General features: G+C 36.5%; 1 protein-coding gene across 2 annotated transcripts in view; it reads left to right on the top strand.

Moving 5' to 3' along the window:
- The window catches only part of SLC1A7 (solute carrier family 1 member 7), a 941,247-nt gene that overhangs the window by 107,731 nt on the left and 807,625 nt on the right, over positions 1 to 25,891 (top strand). For both annotated transcript variants that reach the window (XM_044085451.1, XM_044085450.1), the window contains one exon: positions 8,928 to 9,007. In XM_044085451.1, the coding sequence (XP_043941386.1) occupies positions 8,928 to 9,007 (80 nt within the window). The remainder of the gene's footprint in view (positions 1 to 8,927; positions 9,008 to 25,891) is intronic.

Here is a 25,891-nt window from a genome sequence, read left to right on the forward strand (position 1 = left end):
TAAGCAGCAGAGACCTCCAAAGCAGACACCCAAGCAACTGCTACCCCAAAACAAAACACGTGCAACACATAGCTCACAAAGCCAGTGTGCCGAACAGTCACAGCCCTTAAGGCTAAACAACACACCTGATACACTTGTAATAGGTGACTCTATCGTCAGGCACACTGATGTCCTGCTCACCAGGCTGAACAAGGAGAAGGTCACGGTGAGCTGCCTGTCGGGTGTTAGGATCCGCCACATAACACAAGCACTCAGGTCACTCCAAGGCAAGTACAAATATGACTCAGTCATTGTCCATGCTGGTGTGAATGACCTGAGATGTACCTCCCTGGACTACATGAAAAGAGACACAGAGGAGCTCTCTGAGCATGTAGCCCAGGCTGGTATGACCCTGACCTTGAGTAGCATCTTACCCTCACCAAGAATGATGCCACAATACGAAGACAAGATGATCAATTTCAACAATTGGCTTAAGTATTGGTGTCATTCAAAGGGGATCCAATGCCTGTCAGCCTGGGATGACATGCTCGACAAGCCACGATGCTTCCCTAGGGACGGCTTGCACCTGTCACCCCTGGGCTTTCGGATATTGGCAATGGCTCTTGCTACCCCCATAGTGCCTTTTTTAGGCAAGGCTCAAAAGACAAACCCACCTCCATAGGCATCACAAGGGATAAGAAACTAAGAGTAATGCTACTCAACCCCAGAAGTCTAAACCTCAAGATGCACGCACTCAAAACTCTCCTTAGCATGGAGAACATCGATATCTGTGCAGTAACAGAAACCTGGTTCAAGGCTCCCGAGAGCACACCAACACTACCAGGTTATACCTCATACCATGCTTTTCGGCCCCAAAACTTGGACCGAACCACAAAAGGAGGGGGAGTATCAATATTCGTCAAAGATACCCACACCTCCAGGTTGGTGGCACAGCACGAAGCATCAGAGACTATCCATGTGCAACTAACAGTGGGTAAAACTGCCTTCCAGTTTATAGCCCGCTACAGACCACCCTCCCAAACCCAGGAACCCCACTCGGCTTTCCTGAGAACACTGGAAAATATGAAGGTCTCTCCAAACACCATTATATTGGGTGACTTCAACTACTCAAACATAGACTGGGAGCATTACTCTAGCTCCAACACCCTAGCCCAAAGGTTCCTAGAATTTATAAACTCAAATGCTATGGAACAACTTGTTACCACTCCCACAAGAGGGGAAAACATACTGGACCTGATCATCACCAACATGGGGACTCTATGCTCCAGACCAGAAGTGTATCCCTCACTGGTAAGATCAGACCATAAACTAATCTTAATGGATATTCACATCCCGACTCCACCCCCTGCCCTGAAAACTACAGTGAAAAACTTCTCTAAAGCAAATTTCACACTCCTCAAAACTGAGGTGGAATCCTTCAAAGCCCCCGGGCCTGTGGAAAATACGGCCCAGACCACAGAATCCTTTATAAACACATTCTATGAACACCTTCAGGAATGAATGGATCATGCAATCCCAAATAAAACCAAGACCCAATCCTCCAAAGGCAGACGTCCTGTCTGGTGGACTCCAGCCATAAACAAACTATACAACAGAAGGAGGAAGCTACTACATGATAGAGCAAAATCCCAAAAGGGAAGGCATCTCTGATCAGTATTAGCAAAAAAACTATGGGCACTCATAAAATCGTCTAAGGCCAGCTTCGAGAGAAAAATTGCACAGGACACTAAGGATAATCACAAGGCTTTCTTTAGTTATGTTAGGAACCTGGGTGGGAATTCCCAGATATGCTCAGAATTAGTCCAAAATGACAAAAAATACACCAAACCCACAGACATTGCCAACATCCTAGCTGACAGGTTCAGCTCAAACTTCCCCCCCACCAAAAGGGCAAATATCTATCCCAGCAGAGTGCTGCCCCCCCTAACATCTCAGATGCTAAAGTAAGAGCCACCCGCTCCAAAGCAAAAAACACAGCATCAATGGGACCAGACTGTGTCCCGGGCTGCTTCCTACATGAACTCCAAGAAGAGCTAAACCCAAACATAAAACTATTGTTCAATCTCAGCCTTACTACAGGATATGTACCCAAAGAGTGGCGTACAGCAACAGTGGTCCCTCTCCGCAAAGGTGGTGCCTCAACGGATCCTGGAAACTATATATATATATATATATATATATATATATATATATATATATATATGGATCACCTTTATATCCTAATGACCGACACCAAAAGACCGACACGCAAAACACGAAAACCATTACACCAACACACTACGTAAACAACACAGTACACTACATAACACATGCACTATCCCTAACCCAAACCCTAACCCTAAGGTCCGACACCACTTACCCTACCTGCACCCTAACCCTAACTCACTTACACCCCTAAACCCACAGTCCCTCACTATCGCACACACACCCTACCTGCACCCTAACCCTAACTCACTTAACCCACTAGCCCACAGTCCCTCACTATCGCACACACCCTACCTGCACCCTAACCCTAACTCACTTAACCCACCCCTACACCCACAGTCCCTCACTATCGCACACTTACCTGTCCGCTCCTAACACTAAATCCCCTCGCTCCTTTGCTTACCGAGTCGTCGGCGTTCTCACCTTGTCGGTCATCTGCGTTGTCGGTATTCTCATCCCGCCGGATTCGGTCGGCGTGCCAAACGTTGTCGGGCATCTAAAGGTGACCCATATATATATATATATATATATATATATATATATATATATATATATATATATATATACTGAAATTGATCTAGCACAATGTTGACCTTCAAAACAGTGACCACAAAATATCTAAAACACAAAATATTAACAGAAACTGATCATGTTCCAAGAGAGCAAGCAAACCCAAAAGTAATGTTTTTGCAGATGGGGGGACAAGACCCCTGCACCTATATACATATATGGTCTGAATGTCTGAAAGCCCTATCACTATACTCTGTCTCCTACAGACTACTGAGAAGTGATCTATACCTGGCATACAAGGCGTCCCTGGTCACCGCATTGATCAACCTTTTGTACAACCACAAAACAAACAGCATCAGAACTACTAGAACTAAAGACTTAGATTTTCCTTGCAACATAAATAGGATATGTCAGAGAGAGAGAGAAATGTATCTCAGATAATTCACTTTCTCTGGACTAGGCTCTCCATCCGTGTGAAACAAAGTCCCCTCCTAACCCTATTAAATCATAAATTGGACCATTGGATAGGAAATCGAAAATTCATCCCTGGACTGGCACCCACGTCTCTGTTGTTTAGAGGCAGTCATTAAATGAAATTATAACCAACAATCACCTCTATATTAACATTTAAAACATATGGGTTGCACAGCTAGGATTATAAAGGTCCTAGTGGTCTTTAGCCTAATATACACCTATGAACCTATGGACCTCTGAGGTAAAACAATTATTTGTCTTTGTTGATTGGGAACATTCAACTGGGTAAAAGATATTTTCAGCAGCGGTCCTGGGATAAAAGTTACACATTTAAGTTACACATGATGCACATTTATAATTGTGGGATAAAAACATATGAGCTTATTTACACAAGTTTTAAACATTTCTTACATTAACACACCATTTTAGCAAGAAAAGGGAGAAATTAATATAAATTAGCTAATTACTGAATAAAAAATAAAATACAGTAACAATTAATGTATTTATATCATGATGGCTGTTTGCAAAAGATCAAACTGGAGTTTTTTAGGATATTAATAATTTACAGAGAAGTAATAATGTAGCTTAAAACTAAATGTAAGAGGGATATGAAAGGAGAAATTATGGAAATGAGCAGAAAGATCAGAAACATAAATGGACAGAGGAGGAATTGTAGTTAGTGGTGGGGTGTGAGAGAATGAGTAAGAGTAAGAGTTATTACATGATGAGCAGAAGCGATAAGGCACAAAAGATTGGGAAGCAAAGTGACTATAAGAGTTGGAGAAAAGTAATCTGAATAAAGCTAGCCCAGTGAGCAGGAAGAACAGAACCTCCTCTAGAATAGGTGCTGTTTAAGCAAAGTTTTGAAACTACTTACGTTTTCTGTCTGTTTTAATTGTTTGGGGATTTCATTACAGAGTTTTGACACATAATGGGAGTAGAGAGAGTTTCCAGCAGTGTTAAATGTCTTACTGATACATAGTAAGAGTTTATTGCTAGAGTGAACGTCTCTAGTGGGTGAATAGTACAGCAGAGCATTTTGTAATGCCGCCGGGCATTTATCTGAAGGGTACAATAAGTTGTGGACAATGATTAATTGTGAGTATGTCAACTGGTTTGGGAGTTCAAGCCAGTGTAATTGTTTTAATACAAGGCAGTGGTGTGTTTTATAAGGCTGGTTGTTTGCACATTTGGCTATTTTATAGCAGTAGGAGGCTAGTTTAGTTTATGTGTAGTGTTGAGATTAGTAAGAATATGGGAAGCATATAATAGAGAAGGAAGGAGGTATGTTGCTGCTAAAGTAATCAATCTTTGCTAGATCTGTCAGGTAGTGTTTGGCCCTAAAGAGGGAGCTGACGTTTTGGTGAGTTTTCTTGATGGAATGAAGTTGTTGTTGTTGTCTTTCGGCTTTTCCCGGTTAGGGGTCGCCACAGTGGAACTCTGGTCCGCTAATGATTGGCAGTAGATTTTGACAAACGCCGAGGTGCCAGCTCGACATTCAACCTTTAACGAAGGTATGCCCATTTACGCATGTCTTTCGAACGCCCACCCAACCGCGGGGAGGACATGCAGACTCCACACAGAAGGCACTCCCCGCACTCCAGCCGGGAATCGAACGGGAGAACCCCTTGCTGTGAGGCAACAATGCTACCGCTGCACCACCGCAGTATTCTTGATGGAATGAAGTATGTGGCAAAAATCTGAGGTTGTCATCTATTATGACTCAGAATAGTTTAGTTTGGCTTATGGCTTCTGTTTTTGTGTTATTACCTGAGGTAACATAAAATGTGTGTTTCTAGTTAAGGTGCTGTTTTGGAGTAAATAGCATAAGCTTTGTTTTGTTTTTTTGTTTTTTTTTTTTTGGTATTAAGCAGCAAGTGTTAGTGAAAGAATTTTGTGTGATTTCCTGTAATTTTGTTACACATGTGGCAGAGCAGATAATGGTTGAATTGTCGGCATATTGTATGAGAACGGCATGTGTAGGAAGTTTATTTATGAAAATATTAAATAGGAGGGGCCAAGTACTGACCCTTGGGGAACACCAATAGAAATCAGTTGGAATGCTGAAGGGTTTTGTTGCCATTTAGTTGCCTGCTGTCAATTGCATACATAACTGTGAAACCAGGACAGGGAGTAGTAAGTGAGACCTAGAGTTGCAAGTTTAGAAAAGAGCTTTTGGTGTGAATTTGTGTCAAATGCTTTGGAAAGATCAAAGAACAGGGATGTAACAAGGTTGTCCTCATTTCTGTATTGGTTTACTATGTATAATCTTGGGAAAAGAACATATTCCCTTCTCTGTTGTAACAGCTGTCTTGTCAATATGAGTTTTAGATATTTTGTATCAGTGTTTTGAATGTCGACATTATGATAGCTAGATCAAGTTCAGTGGGCCCATATCTATATCTATATCTATATCTATATCTATATCTATATCTATGTATCTATATCTATATATCTATATCTATATCTATATATCTATATCTGTATCTATATCTATATATCTATATCTATATCTGTATCTGTATCTATATCTATATATATCTATATCTGTATCTATCTATATCTATATCTATATCTATATCTATATCTATATCTATATCTGTATCTGTATCTGTATCTATATCTATATATCTATATCTGTATCTATATCTATATCTATATATCTATATCTATAGAGAACAAATGAGGGTGATATTTCTGATTCCAAATTAATTAATTCCACTTAATGTGTGCTATTAGAATCTAGAACTGTGTGTGGTACATTCAGGGAATTTGTTGATCTATTTTGTTTTAAGAGATCATCATCTTCTTTCGGCTGTTCCCGTTAGGGGTCACCACAGTGGATCATCTGTTTCTATTTCTTCCTGTCCTCTGCATCTTGCTCTGTTACACCAACCACCTGCATGTCCTCTCTCACCACATCCATAAGCCTTATCTTAGGCCTTCCTCTTTTCCTGTTACCTGGTAGCTTCAACCTTAGCATCTTTTTCCCAATATACTCAGCATCCCTCCTCAGCACATGTCCAAACCAATGTAATCTTGCCTCTCTGGCTTTGTCTCCATACCTTTCAACCTGGGCTGACCCTCTAATATACTTATTCCTAATCCTGTCCACCCTCGTCATGCCCAGTGCAAATCTTAACATATTTAGCTCTGCCACATCCAGCTCAAACTCCTGCCTTTTTGTCAATGCCACTGTCTCCAACCCATATAACATAGCTGGTCTCACTATCGTCTTGTAGACCTTCCCTTTAATTCTTACTGGTACTCATCTGTCACAAATCATTCCTGACACTATTCTCCACCCACTCCATCCTGCCTGTACTCTCTTCTTCACCTCTCTTCCACACTCACCGTTACTCTGAACTGTTGATCCCAAGTATTTAAACTCATCCACCTTCACCACCTCTACTCCTTGCATCCTCACCATTCCTCTATCCTCCCTCTCATTCATACACATATATTCCATCTTAGTCCTGCTGACCTTCATTCCTCTTCTCTCTAGAGCACATCTCAATCTCTCCAGGGTCTCCTCCACCTGTTCCCTACTCTCACTACAGATCACAATGTCATCTGCAAACATCATTGTCCATGGGGAGTCCTGTCTGATCTCGTCTGTCAACCTGTCCATCACCATTGCAAATAAGAAAGGGCTCAGAGCTGATCCTTGATGTAACCCCACCTCTACCTTAAATGCATCCATCACTCCCACCGCAGACCTCACCACTGTCACACTACCCTTGTACATATCCTGTACCACTCTTACATACTTCTCTGACACTCCTGACTTCCTCATACAGTACCACAACTCCTCTCTAGGCACCCTGTCATATGCTTTCTCTAAGTCTACAAAAACACAGTGCAACTCCTTCTGACCTTCTCTGTACTTCTCCATCAACACTCTCAGAGCGAACATCGCATCTGTAGTGCTCTTTCTTGGCATGAAACCATACTGCTGATCACTAATCATCATGTCCCTTCTTAACCTAGCTTCCACTACTCTTTCCCATAACTTCATGCTGTGACTGATCAATTTAATCCCTCTGTAGTTACTACAGCTCTGCACATCACCCTTATTCTTAAAAATCAGTACCAAAACAGTTTTTCTCCATTTCTCAGGCATCCTCTCACTTTCCAAGATTTCATTAAACAATCTGGTTAAAAACTCCACTGCCATTTCACCTAAACACCTCCATGCTTCCACAGGTATGTCATCTGGACCAACAGCCTTTCCATTCTTCATCCTCTTCATAGCTATCCTTACTTCCTCCTTACTAATCCATTGTACTTCATGATTCACTATCCGCACATCATCCAACCTTCTCTCCCTCTCATTCTCTTCATTCATCAACTCCTCAAAGTACTCTTTCCATCTGCTCAACACACTCTCCTCGCTTGTGAGTATGTTTCCCTCATTATCCTTTATCACTCTTACCTGCTGCACATCTTTCCTAGCTCGGTCCCTCTGTCTAGTCAATTGGTACAGGTCCTTTTCTCCCTCCTTAGTGTCCAACCTTTCATACAACTCTTCATATGCCTTATCCTTAGCCTTTGCCACCTCTCTCTTTGCCATGCACCTCATCTCCTTATACTCCTGTCTACTTTCTTCATCTCTCTGACAATCCCACTTCTTCTTTGCCAGCCTCTTTCTCTGTATACTCTCCTGTACTTCCTCATTCCACCACCAGGTCTCCTTGTCGTCCTTCCTCTGTCCAGATGTCACACCAAGCACCTTTCTAGCCATCTCCCTTACTAGCTCTGCTGTAGTTACCCAGCTATTTGGTAACTCTTCATTGCCACCCAGTGCTTGTCTTAACTCATCAAGAGATGTAATGGATAATATTCTGACTAAATCTCCTTAACTAGTATTAACTTAATCTATAACTTTGAGTTGATATTTCAGTGTACCATTTCTAATAGAACCCCAATAATTTTCTAAATGCTTTGGAACAGATTTATCATGTACACTGTTTACAGTAATGCTGTGGACATATACTCTGCAGTCAGACATTTTGGAGTGTCTGACTTTTTATGATATTATTGTTCAGCTGCATGGATCCCTTCCTTAATGAGGTCCTGTTAAAAGTTTGCAGACTGCAATTGTGGTCCTAAGAAAAGCAAGGCTTTAACTGACAATATGAGTAATATACAGTAAGTACAAGGTTGTGGTACCTTGGTATACTCACCTTACTCCAAAGAACAGTGCTCTCAGACTTTAATATGCATAAGTAGCAGGGGAATGGGGAAGCCATCCTGCAAAAAAAAAAAGGTAACTGTATTATAAGATGTTTTTAATTTCAATGCATTTGTTTTGAGGTTTCACATTATATTTTCAACTTGTGGAACTGCTGTTTGCAGCTCCCACATTTTTGAAAAGGAGGTATTTTTTAGGAAACCTTACTCATAGAACTGGCTGGTAATATATACCATAATCATGCCTGGGCTCAGATAATAAGAAATAATTGCTTCAATATTTGGATTAAGCTGTAAATAATTATATAAGTATATGCCTTGGATATATAATTTTTCCTAGCCTAAAGTGTATAATCTGGTTACAGGAAACCAATTGTCTCTAGCTGAGTTTATATGCTGTTTTTTAATTCACTGTGATTTAACACTGATACTAAAAAAGTATGAAAGGTATGATCCATGCTACAGATAAATTCTTCCATCATAATTGAATTTTCTGAGGAAAAAAAGAAAGTACAAGTAATAGCAAATCATTTCTTCTGTTGCAGGAAATAAAATATTTCCAATTTCCTGGTGAGCTGTTGATGCGGATGCTGAAAATGCTGATCCTTCCTTTGGTTGTTTCAAGGTAAGTGCCAACAGAAATATGACTGTTTGATAGACCAGATCACTAAGCATCTGCTTCCAAAATGCCCACTCTTATGAAATGTCATAGGTCATACAAATGTTGTTCTGTGTGGCTGTTTGGGTACCCTGCAAGACACACTGTGACACTGAAAACAAATTTCAGTTTTGATGGTTAATTTAAGTATAATCTTTGTATACTGCAATCAACATGCAGAAATACACTTGATATTCATTTATTTAACATTTGTTTACCAGGAAAGTCTGACTTGGAACAAAGCCAATTTTCAGCTGAGGCCCAGGGAGGAACACTCCAGATGCTTGTTTTTGTAATGTGGGAGGAAACCAGAGTACCCAGAGAAAACCCACATGAATGCAGGGTGGACATGCAGACTCTGCACAGAAGGCACTACAGCCAAGAATCAAACCGGAGAACCTCTTGCTGTGAGGCGACAACGCTACCGCTGCAACACTGCGCCATTCAATTCATATCAGTCTGTGTCATGTGAATTGCACAAGGCAGTAGTTATTTTTAGCTTTAAGTAACAATGAGTTTGCAAAAACAGTGTCATGCTGACAGCTGTGAATGAGAAAAACATTTGGGACGTATTAGGCCATATAACACAAAGACAACAATGTCCTTATTTAGGGCTATAATTCTAAAATAAATTTGTTTTTGATTAATGGCAAATATTTATTAAAAAAGTAATACAGTTTTTTACATATTTATAGATTTAATTCAGGAAATTTCTTCAGAAAGTTGGTGAGAGTGCATTGTATAGATAAATTCACAAAGCTGGGTAGGCTAACCTGGCTAACAAAACAATCACCTTGTGATCTTCACTCATATCAACTTTTACTATATATGTTGGTAGTCACTGCCGCAGGTTATCACATGACTGATGTCCTTGAATGCTACTGCATGAGCTGATGATCACAGCTATACAGGTTACTGAATTATCTTATAAAGTTCTGACTTCAGACTTCTATATAACATATAAGAGATGTGATTTTCCACCAAAATCTGTTTGAAGGTAAATATATTACAGTCTGAAATCTGGAAACCTGTACATTAGCCATATTTACTCAGTAGTTACATTTCCATGTTGGCAATGCTTGCTGAACTTTTCTATATTCAACATTATACTAGAGATAGGCACACTGTTGAGTGCGAATGGTGTTGAATAATGGCACATCTACATTCAGTGGGGCTTACATTTATTTGCCCAACAGTACTTACATTCAGTGAAATGTGATTCAGTGAAATGAGTTTTCAGTGATTTGAGCTTTCAGCGATATGGTGTGAGTGTTTTGAAATTCAATTAAATGAATTTTCAGTGAATCAAAGTAGACATATTATATATATATATATATATATATATATATATATATATATATATATATATATATATATATATATCTAGAGAGAGAGAGAACTTGCTGGTTATGGAGCATGTATATGTGCCTTTATGTGTGTAATCAGAATGTATCCTGCTGTATGGTGTGGGAATATTATCACAAAGACTATATTGCCAGTTATGATATAAAACAAACAGACTGGAGAAATAAACTGTGGAAATTATTCCTTCACATGGAAGATTATCTAAAAGAGGACCATTTAGCTCTAACTTGTGCAGTATACCTTGGGGAACCCTCTGTTTTTTGGAGCTGAAACTCAAGCCTGGGAGAGGACAGCAGCCTTGGACTTACTTACCTTATGTTACAAGACAGCCTGTATCCTGGAGGGGTTGTGGGGACTGAACAATGTTATGAGAAATTTAATAAAGTGCTCTTTAATTTCTTTTGAAACTGCAATGGCAAGCGGGCTAAAATTTTGGTCTGATGTTTATAGGGAAAACCTATGCTTTACATATGCCATGTTCTAATGCCTTTTGAACCTAAAATATAACAATATATATTTTTGTATATGTTATGTATGGATGCATTTCATTAAATTGAAAAGATGAATAAGAGTTTTTTGTTTGTGTCACCTGAGTGTTGAGTATATAATGAACCTCAAACAGACACAGACATAAGCACACTTGCATATGTGTGTGTGTGTGTGTGTGTGTGTGTGTGTGTGTGTGTGTGTGTGTGTTTGTGTGAGAGTGAGAGTAGACCCATATATATATATATATATATATATATATATATATATATATATAGGTTTACAATCACCATTGCGAACTGCATTAGATCGAGAGTGACCTTGTCGAAATGTAGTTTTCCAATGGGCAGTTTTGCGAACCTAAATACATTGACTACACCACATCAAATGGGCAGTGTAGTTCGAGCATTTGAGTTCAGAATTTTCAGTGGAGATTGTGCTTCATTGAGGAACAGGGAAATAACCCATTTCCTCACTGTAGTAGGATCTCAGAGTTGGTGTATAAAATTTTCAGGGGTGTGGGGGGGGTGCAGGGGGGCATGTCCCCCTGCAAAATAGTAAAATGCACATACTGTTGACTATGGAATGTTATAGTACAGTAAACTGCATAGCATGGGTGACTGACATCACCTCCTGCTATGTCAAATATATTGAACTATGGGTGTTGATGTACTCAGTTTCAACCTGGCTGCAATTTCGCTGTTCCAGATTCAGGATTTCTGATCAACCATGTGACCTGTCAACCTATGCAGTTTCAAGGTTTCAAGAGTAAACTATATATATATATATATATATATATATATATATATATATATATATATATATACATATATATATATATATATATATATATATATAGTCGACAGATGGTCAATAGGTGTGTGACATCAACAATCCCTGGGTAGGGGAATATTTCCTTTTCCAGGGGATTGTACAATCTCAGAAATAAATTATATATAATTATTAGGGGCTGTGGAGGTACAGATATGGGTTGCAAAAAATTAAGTTATTTTATGAAAATTGTATGTGCCAAGGTTCTTTCTTGGCTCATGAGTGGTAATGTGTCAACTTTCGGTTTGTTGACCTTTTGTGGTCGACATATAGGCTACTTGAGCAAAGTGGTAAAGTGAGTAGACCCATATATATATATATATATATATATATATATATATATATATATATATATATATATATAGAGAGAGAGAGAGAGAGAGAAGAGAGAGAGAGAGAACATAACCTAGTACCTAGGAAATATAGTTTTCCAGCGCTAAGGCTAGTGCAAGTTTTCTTTAAGGAAGAACAAAGCAGAAAAAAAAGGAAAAGCTAGTTGTACAGGAATGATATTGGCTTACAAATTACTAAATTAAATTGTTGTAAGTTGTAATGTAAGATTTGTGTGAATGGTCACTTTGTATTCTTTTTAAAAATAAGAAAACATGATTCAGTCTGGTATTGCTTGTTCAAACCATGGTTTTATAAAACCATATGTAGCTATATGGTTACATGATAACTATTTCATTGATCTGTGTCCATTTGGCAAGCTATTCATTTTCCATTCCTGATTCCCTGATTTTACTTTTCCCTGACTATGTCTGCTGACTTTAAACTGTGACTTTGAGACTGCAGTACATGTAGCTACTTTGATCATCCTTTCATTGTTTCTCCTTTTTTCATGTTTCTGCAGGCAAGGATTCAATATATTTAAGCAAGGGATTGTTGAGAGTAAAGAACTTTGCTTATGCAGCTTATTTTATGGCTAATTAAGTTTTTAGTCATTTGGATTAAGCACTTACCCTTTTTTTGGGGTGGTCAGTCTGTGAGCTGATGAAAACTAATATATATATATATATATATATATATATATATATATATATATACATGTATACATATATATATATATATATATATATATATATATATATATATATATATATATATATATATAATATATAGAAAGTTAAAGTGACCAGCAGTAGTTTTATTTTCACTTAGTAGGAGTATACACTGGTGTATGATACAGGGACCCGATGAACAACTGTTGGTTCTTGCTTAGAACATTTATAATCTGATTGCAGTAACCTCTGTTTTTATACCTTGTGTGACAGAAACATGGGCATGCAGAAGGTACATACGCCATTTTGGATTACAACACAGTGACAAGTGATAGTACTCTTTGTGATTCCCATTGTGTAGTCAGTTTCCTTTGGCATTGGCTAGCCTGAAGCACCAAAACCCAACCAATTACCGTTTTGCATGATAATACCTGTAGGGTTAATCTGTTTATGAATCATAACATCATATTTTATATCTAAGTATGTGTCAGCCATTTAGATCTAGACGTCATGACAAGGCAATGAAAAAATGGGGAATGTTAAACAATTGTTTTCTGGATATCAGGAATTTGCAGGAGTATTCAAGACCATTATATGGTATATAAAAAGGACTGTGCAGATCTTGCTGAAATATAAATCAAAGGAAATAAGCCGAAACTGCATAGTGAGGTTCAACCTTCCCTTTCTCTGCACAAACTAAAGTATCCAAAAAAAAATCAGCACAGTAGTGAGAAGAGAAGAAAATATTTTATTGAGCTATATCAAGCCGAAGACTGATTTTACCAGATGCAGCTGGCTTAGTCAGTTATCAAAGATTCATCTTGTGACACCCATTTTTTAAAAAGATATCCCCATCACATGACACACTGTTTTACTTCCATAAAGAAATATTTAATTGACAATAAAAAAAAATCAAAAAATATTTTTATCATTTTTCCAAATTAAATCACAAAAACATATAAAAGAGAAGAAAAAATATATTCATTCTTATGTCTTCTCGTTAATTTATAGATGAATACATATACACACACACACACCAATTTATCTATCTATAAATAAATATATATATATAGACACACACATACCTATTTACATATCTATATCTATCTCTCTCTCTCTCTCTCTCTCTATATATATATATATATATATATATGTGTGTGTGTGTGTGTGTGTGTGTGTGTGTGTGTGTGTGTGTGTGTGTGTGTGTGTGTATATACCCTACGCAGTTAGCTGGTCACTGCTGATATATATATATATATATATATATATATATATATATATATATATATTTATGGCTTGCTATTCTCTGAGCCCACAATCTTGAAACCCATAAGCCCACAATCTTGAAACCCGTAATCTTGAGACCATAATATTGAAAAAACAAAATGCTGAAGACTACAATGTCTAAAATGTCAAATATCGAATCCTCTTATCACCGTGAAACCAGGAATGAGTGCTAACATGGGTCCTGCACTAGGGCAAGCCCAGGAGTTCAATATTGTAGTCTTCAGAATTTTGGTCTTTCAATATTATGTTCTCAGGATTATTGGTTTCAAGACTGTGGGCTTCAAGATTGTGATAGTAAACCTATAGATAAATCGACAAATCGGTCGATCAATCTAAATCTAGATCTAGATATGGTAGCAGTTAATATTGTCAAACATTGTCAAACATTTGTTTTGTTTATAACATTAGCTGTAGGTTTTTTGCATAGAACATTCACTTTATTAAATGTCCTGTAACTTGAATACCCAGACTTCCGTGGTGGCACAGCGGTAGTGTTGTTGTCTCACAGCAAGAGGTTCTCCCATTCGATTCTCAGCTGGAGTGCGGGGAGTACTTCTGTGCAGAGTCTGCATGTCCTCCCAGTGGTTGGGTGGGAGTTCGAAAGACATGCGTAAATGGGCGTACCTTTGTCGAAGGTTGAAAGTCAAGCTGGCACCTCGGCTTTCATCAAAATCTACTGCCAATCATTAGCGGACCGGAGTTCTGCTGTGGTGACCCCTAACTGGGAAAAGCCGAAAGACAACAACAACTTGAATACCCTTGTTGCTAAAAAAAGGTAAGGTTGTGTATATAGGTATGGGAATGTAAGAGGATACTTTTAGGAATGTGTTTTTGGGTCAGAGTGTGTGTGTGTGTGTGTGTGTGTGTGTGTGTGTGTGTGTGTGTGTGTGTGTGGTGTCTTAGTGTCTTGATTAGTGGTGCTGTTAAGGAAAGGATTTTACTTAAAGTTATGTGCATGGCTGGGATTGGGGCAGGTGCATATCATTTTGCTATCACTACAATGTAAACCAAGAATATAACAGTCCACAGCACACAGGATCCGAGGCCAAATAATCCAACAGCAGGCAATAAAATCAAATTTCTTTTAATTCCAAAAACAGCACACGTAGTCGGTTCTAAATAGAACAGCAACACAGATAAGCCAAGCGCTTTCACCCAGTATATTACTAGGCTTTCTCAAGGCAACAAACAGAGCTATCCATTACACATCAGTTTTAAATAGCTAGTACAATTAAATGGTAACTCCACCCATCAATTAGAAGTTAATACCTTTGATAGTGTTGTGTTAAAAACATAGTACAAAGAGAAACAGTTTCTCAAGTTGAATATATATGTTTGTGTAAGAAATACTTCTTAATATAGTCAATAATGGTAATAATACCCTGCAAAGTGCCTTGTCAGTGCAAAATTCATAAAAGTACATCATAAATTAAAAAAATTTTTAAAATTTGAAATGATTAATTATTGTTACAAGTTGGAATTAAAATTAAATCACATTTCTTATTCCAAAAACTAAAATAGATAGATAAATGATAAATAAATCAAACTTTTTACAGTGACATTGTAAAAAATAGGGAGCTTTCTGACTAATGTCACAACACTACCTAATAACAACAACAACAAGAAGAACAACAAGAAGGTGAAAGAAGAACAAGTGAACCTATACAAAATTAAACTAAATAGTCACATATTATAACCGTGCTCTTCTCATTTTTAGAATGCTGTTAATATTTAAGCCCTCATTCATTCCAGGAGGGGTGCAGGCATCCAATTTCAACTGCCAGAACAGTTCTCGAGTCTCCAATTTGGCCTCCCAGTTGCCCCCTCGTGGGTCTGGCACCACCTGCTCCAACACCAAAAATTTAAGGTTCATGCCTTCACATATCTGGGAGTGTTTGTAAAAGGCATTGGTGTCCTTACATTTAGTGATATCATATTGGTGCTCATATACCCTTCTCCTAAGCTGTCTCGGTTTTACCAACGTAAAACCCAGAACAGAAAGTACAAATACCCAGGTACACCACCCCTTTAGTTGCATAGTTAAAATGTTGATGAAACTTGTACTTAAACCTTCTTGAGGGAATTGTGATGGTGTCTTGGTCAAGCATATATTGACATTGTTTACATTGACCGCATTTTAAAGTGCCAGGCCTCTGATTGTTTATGTCATAACCCATATTTTTTCTCCCCTCAAACAGATCTTTCAAATTTCTACCTCTTTTTCTGATAAAGCTAGGCATCAGGGGATAAAATTTTTAAGATCAACATTAGTAGATACTATGGGCCAGTATTTTGTAATAATGTTTTCCATACTATAAAGATAGGTTGAAAATAAATCTGCCTGTATGGTGTGCTTTGATGACCCCATTTTGTATATGCCTTAGTAAGTCGTAAACTATGATGCAGCCTTCCTCACTGGCATTTGTTCATTCTGCATATTGTCCTCCTCATGGCGACCAGCCTGCTGTGTATCAGCTGTTATTATTTTTTTAATTGGCATGCATAGTGACACTGTATGTCTCAAGGGGCTTTAGAGCTTTGTGCAGAACCAAGTTAACAGAGCATCATTACTTGTGCCATGAATAAAACTGGTTGTGTTACTACAGCCCTATTGAGCCTTTTTCATCATCATATATTCCAAAGCTCATGAAAAGGTGTTCCAATGTTACACCACAGTGGTGCAACACTTTGCACTGCAGTATACTCATAGTGCTCCCTTATCTACTTATTTTCCTGGTTAGGGTGTCTTCTGCATAGATTTTGCATATTTTTTCCATGCCCATATGGATTTATGGGGAACTCCTTCAACCTCCCAGATTCCAGTGATATGTCAGTAAGTGAATTGGCAACACTCCAAAGGATTGGTTGAGAGCCTTACACTCACCACATGGCCAGATAATCTCCTCCTCTATTATAGTCTCTCTGGCAAATAGTGTAGTAGATTAAGTCAATGAGCCATTAATGAACTGGTTCTTGTAGTGCAGGGTTTGATTCCCTCAGCTTCTATTTGCCTGCCTTATAACTCTGAACAAGTTACTTAATCAGATAGTGCTGCCATGGTATCCCTGAAATGAGACACATGTCCAATGTTTTTTTTTTCTGGTTAATAAATAAAAGTAAAATAAGTAAACTAAACAAACAAAAATAAATAAACAACCTTCAGTAAGGTAAATTATGTACTGGGAAATGAATGAATGAAATGGTTTTTAAAGAAGGAATCAGGAGAACAAATTGTGACTTATGTGGAAACTTTTAACATTATTTTTTTTAATAAAAAAAAAAGAAACTTTGAACATTATTGATCAGAAAGGAAAGATGAGGGTTATACTTCAAGTAAAGCCTACAGGACACAGTTATCTAGCAAGACTTGAACTATAGTTACATTAACATTTAATTGTATAAGTATTGTCTAATTCAGATAAATGAAATTCGGTTTGATTAAGAACACTTCTATGAGTTTTGCAAAAAAATGAAAATGTCTAAAATAAAATTCTCCTTTTGCAAAATCATTATATGTTCAATCAGTGCTTAAAAAACATATCCAACTGTGTTTCCTCTAGCAAATTAATATGATTTCTCAAGACCATATGCACTTCTGTTTTGGATGGACATATACAGCAGTACTTCAATTTTAAAAGAAAGAATGACCCTCTGGCAGTAGCCTTGGGATTGTCTTTTGTATTACGAACCACAGTTTGAAAAGAAGTGAACAGACCATAATATTTGAAACTTAAACAACCATAAAAATTTGTAGTTCACGTTCAAGCCTGTATTCCTTAACACACCTCTAGTGTCTTGGCTTTTATAAGCATTTAACGTTAGTTAATTATAAAATTCTGAAAAACATTTATATTTTTAAAAACCATGAGTACAAATAAATGCATCATCATTAGTTAATATAAAACATAAAAAAATAAAATAAAATAAGCACAATGACAGCTTAATGTACAACCACATTCCAGGACAATTCTTTGTTAACATCCATCCTTATATCTTAGGATGTGTTTGATATCTTTATCTATTCTTTCCTCACGTGGTATTTATAAACCACACATGCTTTCAACCCTTTATACTCTAAAACTTGCTTGTCAAAAAAATTTCAGATGAAGGTGAATTAAAATTCCTTTTTTAATATTTCTGTATTGTTGCCTAGTTGCAAAATGTCTCTTTGTTTCCCCAACGTATGCCTAATTGAAAGGACATACTATTATATAGACTACATTGATACTATCACAAAAATTATAATTGCATAATTTGACTCAACCAGTATTTGGTCAAATCTCAAGTCCTGTTTCCATCAATGTATACACCCTATACCTTCCACAATTACGATTTACCTACTTATTTTTATTATAGTGTACATAGCTTATGTCTGGATGTTTAAAATGTCTGTGTACTACAAAATCCTGTATACTCAAACATCTCCTAAAAGAAGCACAATAGTTTTAGTGAATATTTTTTTTTCATTTCTATATCTTTGGATACAATTGGCCAATAATCATCTTGGACCTGTACTAGATTTTTTGAGCAGCTATTATACTGTGTCACTAAATAAATACAATAATTATTCTTTTTCTTCTCAACCTTATTTTTCATAGGTCGATTGTCATCATACCTTTTCAGTTCCAATAAATCTAATCTATTAACATCATAAGACTGCCAATATGATTTAAACATACTTTTTAAGCCATAACATCTCTTTAAAAAATAAATTTATTAAAAAATTAGCTTCCCCCAAAAAATCCCTTCACATACTACAATCCTTTTTGCTCTAATAAATTCTCCATATGAATATGAAAAGTAGAAGGAGTGCCAAACCACGATGAAGTCAAAAATGGAAACGTACAGCAAAATATAATGAAGAAGAGGTTCTTTATTCCATACAAAGATGTAAGCGCTTTCACGTGGGTCATCCCACGCTTCATCAGACAATGAAATACATAAACTACAAACCCATTATATATTCCTTGCCGATAGCAAGGCGGGAAAATTAATCAATTAATCAATTAGTCTTACTTGTCAAAGATTATACATGTTTAAATGCATACACCAACTAAAAAACTATTAACATCTCAATATGCATACATTAAAATATTTATGTACGCTAAAGATCGCAACTGTCAAGCTGATAATTACATACAGCTCAACTATATTAGTGTGTGTCTAGAAAACATGCACATAAACCTAGAAAAATATATCATTAAACATCAATTGACTTCATTAAATATAAATATAAAAAGACTATATATATTTGTACACAAATCCATTCATCACAAAAGTGATGGGCTGCAGTTAAAACTACATCCTTGTCATAAGCCCACTAAATGCTCAATGTGTGTATATATTAAAATTCACTAAATCTATCAATGAACCAAAGACCATGTTATATACATGGACATATATACAATCTTCATATGTGAAATATATAACTAAAAACATAAATGAAGAATATATATACACGCATAAAAAATCTTACATAAAAATATATGCAAATAAAAATATATAGTAAACATGCTTTAATATTACAATGTAGAACCATATCATGGTATGCATATACAAAAATACATTATATGCAAAAAAGTTTTGCATATATGTGAAAGCATTAATAAAGTGACACATATAATATGAATGAATAATTACCATGATAGCCACAACCTCATGTGTAACCACAATGTAAAGGCTGAGAAAAAATAAAGACAAAACATAATAAAAAATCTAAATAATCTGAGAAATAAATAAAACCTCTCCATATATAATTCATCATGTCACCATCATTTGTTACTCAACTCAAGAACTGGTTTCAGAGATACATAATTATTAAGCCCAGGAGGTATGTGTGAACCAAGTTGCAAGATCCATTTTAATTCCATCAATGCAAGCTCATTAGCTAAGTTTCCACCCCGTGGTTTATGTCCCAATATTTGTAACACCCTAAAGGAAAAAACATGTGTGGAAAACTCCATTATATGTTTAGCTAAAGCATTGGTTTCATTTGACTTGCGGATGTTATATAAGTGATTATAAATCCTATCTTGCAACCTCTGGGTAGTTAACCCTACATAGAATGCTTCACAATCATTACAGGTTGCAAGATAAATTAAATTCTTAGTGTTACATGTGGCATGAAACCTGGGATGAAACATAAAATGAGTAAGAGGATTCCAAAATGTTTGTATGTCTACTATATAACAACACTGTTTACAATGGTGGCAAGGAAAGGTGCCATAAGGTAATGGTGTAAGATATATAGGTGAAGAAACAGCAAGGTGATCATTACATAAAATCATTTTCAAGTTCTCACAGTTTTTGAAAACAAAACCTGGTCTAACACCTACTAATTTCCTAGTGTTGTTGTCAATCATGAGTACATTCCAATTATTAGATATAACGGTTTTGATGGCATTGATGTTACTGGTATATTTAGTAATGAACTTGACCATCTCAGTCGATCTATGGGGTCTATTGCTAATAGAGTGACTCCTAGTAGTGGCCAGTTGTCTACCCATAAGGCTCTCAACGTTACTCCCAGTATGTGGGCTGCCAAGGGTATCCCGTCTGATGTTACTGACCATAGTACGGTCATATCCCCTATCTAGAAATAGGCCTTCCATGATGTCTGCTTCTCTCAAAAGAGAAGGTCTCTCTCTGCATAATCTCTGCACCCTGAGAAACTGGCTTTTAACAATGCCAGGAAACATGCTTCTCGGGTGCATACTATCAAAAGGAAGTAAACTGTTTTTCCATACAGACTTCCTATATAGAGTTGATCTAATAGAGCCATCCATATGTAATTTTAAAGTCACATCTAGGAAATGTATCTCATCAGGCAAAACTTCACTAGTAAATCTAAGAAATGAGGTAGTCGTTTCCAAGTAACACAAAAAATTTGTGAAATCCTCTCTAGTCCCTCCCCAAACTATGAGGATGTCATCCACAAAACGTTTGTACAGTCGAACAAGACTATACATTTCATGTGGAAATAAAAACTGTTTCTCCCATTGCAATACCACCAGATTGGCATAAGTGTTAGCGCAGGGGGTGCCCATGGCTACCCCCCACTGCTGCAAATAGTGTTGATCCTTGAACAAAAATACATTGTTATAAAGCACGATTTCAAGTAATTGATGCATCAGTATCTTCCTATCATTACTGAAACCATGTTCCTTAGCCAAAAGTTCATCCAAGTATTGCATACCTACATCATTGGGTATTGAAGTAAACAAACTATTAACATCCAAAGAGATGAGGAGATGGTTGGTAGAAGTGTCTAATGTTAATCTGTCTAAGGTGTCCAACAAATCATATGTATCCTTCAAAATAGAAGGATATCTGATAACAACAGGTCTAAGGAGATACTCTAAAAAACTGGACACATGAGAAGTGACCCACCCTTCACTAGAAACAATGGGTTGCAAGGGCACAGGTGAAACACCCTAGTGGATCTTGGGGAGGCCCTTTATAATAAGTGTCACAGGATGTTCAATATATAGGTACTCAAAAACCTCGACACTAATTTGTCTGCACATGAGCAGATCATTTAAGACATCATGAACATTGTTTATGATGGAAGCAACATTATTCTCACTTATCTCTTTGTAGGTAGCAACATCTAATAGCATGGATGTCATGGAGGTCTCATAATCTAAAACATTCATTAACACTATGCCACCGCCCTTATCTGCAGGTTTAATGGTGATGTTATGATTATTTTTAAGTGCAGATAACACTCTAGATTCATCAACAGTTAGATTATAGAACCTACCTCTCTTGGTACCATCAGAAAACAAAACATAGAAATCCTTTTCACACAATTTTAAAAATGAGTCAACATGAGGTGGTATAGATGGTATAAAACAGCTGTTACGTCGAAATTTATGTGACCCATTGCTCACACCCAGGGTGTCATGTTTATCAATAAAAAATAACTTTAACGATAAACGACGGCAAAAAAGTCTCAAGTCCAGTAACACTTCACTCAGTTTTGCATAATTAGCAGGGATAAAATTCAAACCCTTGTTCAACAATGTTAAATGTGGAACATCAAGAACAGCATTAGAAAGATTAAACACAAGATCAGTCAATGTCTCATTCTTCTGTTCTGATCTTGTCTTTCTCCTGAAAACTTTCTTTTTCTGTCTTTGGGTCCACGACTGTTTGACCTCCCCCTGAACTGAGGAGTGAACTTCTTTTTGTAGGGTAAAAAAGGGGGATTAGGATGCATTGTCTTGGGTATCGCTCCCTCATTAGCAGTTGAAGCACTAGATTGTACAAAAAGCATTTGTTGATTAGGAGGCGGTGTGTCATTCAGTGGGGGGGGGGCATACACCCGCCCTGCCTCAACACTCACTATAGAAGAATCATTGCTTCCAGAGGAAACAGAAACAACAGTCACAGGTTCCCCGAGCTGAGCAGAAGTAGTAAAACTACTAAGGGACGAAACCACAGGCACCCTTGACCCATCAACAAAGCCTGTGGTAGATCCATTAGTGGAAGCATTTGAATGCTGAGACCTGGGCCAAACAAACACCTGGCCTTTTACAAAATCATTGTGATCTCTCGCTAATTTACGGTGTTTAATATTTTTAAGCCTATCACTATAGGCACTAGTTTGTGAACAAACAGTTTGTATCTTGTTAATACAAAAATCAGAAGTGAACCTTTCAGTCAAACTTTTATGCATGTTATCCACCTTAGCTCGTAGTTCATCCTCCAACGGTGAAAAATAGTTCAATAGTAGCTTAATATAGCTAAAACCTAGCTCTATGTTGAGCTCTTGCCACTGTTTCAACAATAAAGGGTGTGAGTCCCCATAAGTGGGCATACAAAAAACGCGCATACCCCTGGGGACCACACGAAAATGAAGGCAAGCCTCTAAATGCAGGCGTTGCCAAGTATAAAGCTGTAGCTGATAAACATCATTCTCAAACATTTTAAGTAAGTCATTGAATTCTTTCCTCACGTGGTATTTATAAACCACACATGCTTTCAACCCTTTATACTCTAAAACTTGCTTGTCAAAAAAATTTCAGATAAAGGCGAATTAAAATTCCTTTTTTAATATTTCTGTATTGTTGCCTAGTTGCAAAATGTCTCTTTGTTTCCCCAAAGTATGCCTAATTGAAAGGACACACTATTATATAGACTACATTGATACTATCACAAAAATTATAATTGCATAATTTGACTCAACCAGTATTTGGTCAAGTCCTGTTTCCATTAATGTATACACCCTATACCTTCCACAATTACGATTTACCTACTTATTTATATTATAGTGTACATAGCTTATGTCTGGATGTTTAAAATGTCTGTGTACTACAAAATCCTGTATACTCAAACATCTCCTAAAAGAAGCACAATAGTTTTAGTGAATATTTTTTTTTCATTTCTATATCTTTGGATACAATTGGCCAATAATCATCTTGGACCTGTACTAGATTTTTTGAGCAGCTATTATACTGTGTCACTAGATAAATACAATAATTATTCTTTTTCTTCTCAACCTTATTTTTCATAGGTCGATTGTCATCATACCTTTTCAGTTCCAATAAATCTAATCTATTAACATCATAAGACTGCCAATATGATTTAAACATACTTTTTAAGCCATAACATCTCTTTAAAAAAATACATTTATTAAAAAATTAGCTTCCCCCAAAAAATCCCTTCACATACTACAATCCTTTTTGCTCTAATAAATTCTCCATATGGTAAGGATTCCATGATAGAATCAGTGTGGAAACTTACACTGTTCAAAAATGTATCAGCATTAGAGTCCTTATGATGTATCCTTGTTATAATTTAAGGCCAGATCTACCTTCTAATTCTAAAAGTAATTCTTATAGACCATAATATTTTGTTTATAAGGCAAAAATCAAAGATTCTTGTTAATTTCTGACCACCCTAAATGCACGGTAAAAATCATAGATAGAATTTACATTCCGTGTGCCACCCATCTCCATATTGTTAAGGTAAGGGCAAACCAGGGCTAGATTACAGAATTAAAAATAATGAAAGACTACTTGTATTATATTGTAAAATAACAAAATGATCAAGAACCATCACGAAAATCACATCATAGAGCTTTTGCATCTCCTATTGCTTTTGCATATTCTTCCAGGTAATCATTAACTAGATAAAAAGCTGGCATATTTTGAAGACAGGCAATTCACAATAAACCAGTATATGAAAGGCATCAAATCAGAAAATGAAAGCATTTCCAATTGACTTCATTGTTTAATCCCTTCGGGTTTAATGTTACAAACTTCAGCATGCTTTCCTCATGCAGCAGTTCTTTCATGTTGCCATTACCTCTAACATCGCACCTTGGCTGTTCAAGCATGGTACCTCCCCAGTTTAAGGGATACCCTGAGTGTTGTTCTCAACAGTTTACTGCTGTAATGCTGTTTTGGCATTTATTTTTAATGTATTTTACATGCTCTTGCAGACTAATTCTATTTTTGTTGTAGTGTTTCCTATATAAAATGGCTACAGGAGTATATCAGGGCATAAATTGTGACACCATTATGACATGTAAAGTGGTTTATAAAAGAAAAGCATATACTATTGATTTTATCAAAGTACATATGTACATAGTAACAAACATATTGTGATTCACTGGAGTAAGTATTCTTGTGGGACTCCCCAATGCACGCAAAATGCTCTTTGGCCTAGATAAATGGCTTTGAACCAAAATATATTTTATATACTTACCACACATATAGAAAATAAGTGGGAAATTATTTAATTTTATTGTGAAAAAAATGAACCATTAGATAATAACTTCCAACACTTTTTTTACTATATTTACTGCCTGTATAGATAAAGCATTACAATCCATAAAATAAACAGTGGTCAAAGCATTATCACCATTATTACACACCATTCTAGATTTATTTCTAGAGCTATCGTTCCAGTGATAATCTTGTTTGAGAGCATCCTGTCTGACTACTGCTGTTGTCTTCCACTAACAAGATGCAACATTCTGATAAGAAGCTCTATTTAAAAGTAATCTACCAACTTCTTTGTTAAATAATCCTGGAATACATTATATGCCATTTTAACTCTTAAAAACTCTCCACACAATAGTGATTTCATTAGATATGTCAAATGGATACTTTAGATATGAAGAAAGCCCATAGTTGTTGTGGGTTTTCTGTATAGTTTTATAAAAGTTTATTACCTATTATTGCAGTCATAGTAACATACAAATAATTAAATTCAATCAATAAAACTTTATAAGCATATTTTAGCCCTGATATATCATTAAGTGTTTCAAGGAACTAAGACAAGTCAAGGGTGCTCCTTTGCAAAAAAAAGAGCACGTCATCTATATATCTAAAATATTCTAAACACTTAGTGCTGAAGAAATCACTATTACAGATGTACTCCTCTTCCTCTAGGCCATAAATAAGTTTGAATAGGCTCGTGAAAAGGCAACACCAATGGCTCCTCTCTTTTATTTTCTGATGCCAAGTCACATTAAACCAAAGGGCAAAACTGACAAGCTCAATAATACATTGTTTAGAAGGGTCATCCTGTTGAAACATCTACATTGTTTTAGTATTGCATAGTGTTTATATAGGAGTATGTAACCTAGTTAAATCTATTATTGGTCAGTATATATCACTTTGCCATACTTTATCGGGTATTTTTATAAAAAAAATTGCAAACTCTTATATAAGAATACAGACCTGATCATAAAACTATTAATCACACTTTAAATATTTCTAGGATTCTTTCTACAACTTGAAATGATGCCTCATATAGTTTTATGGATTTAATCTTCCAAACGTTTGCCTAGTTCCTTTCAAACATTGGTGTAGTTAGCTCTGCTAGCAGCCAAATATGTAGATGTATCATTGAAGTGATATAAGCACAT

This window comes from Protopterus annectens, chromosome 10.part0 (assembly GCF_019279795.1).
Source record: "Protopterus annectens isolate FY-2018-M chromosome 10.part0, PAN1.0, whole genome shotgun sequence".
Classification (NCBI taxonomy): Eukaryota; Metazoa; Chordata; order Ceratodontiformes; family Protopteridae; genus Protopterus; species Protopterus annectens.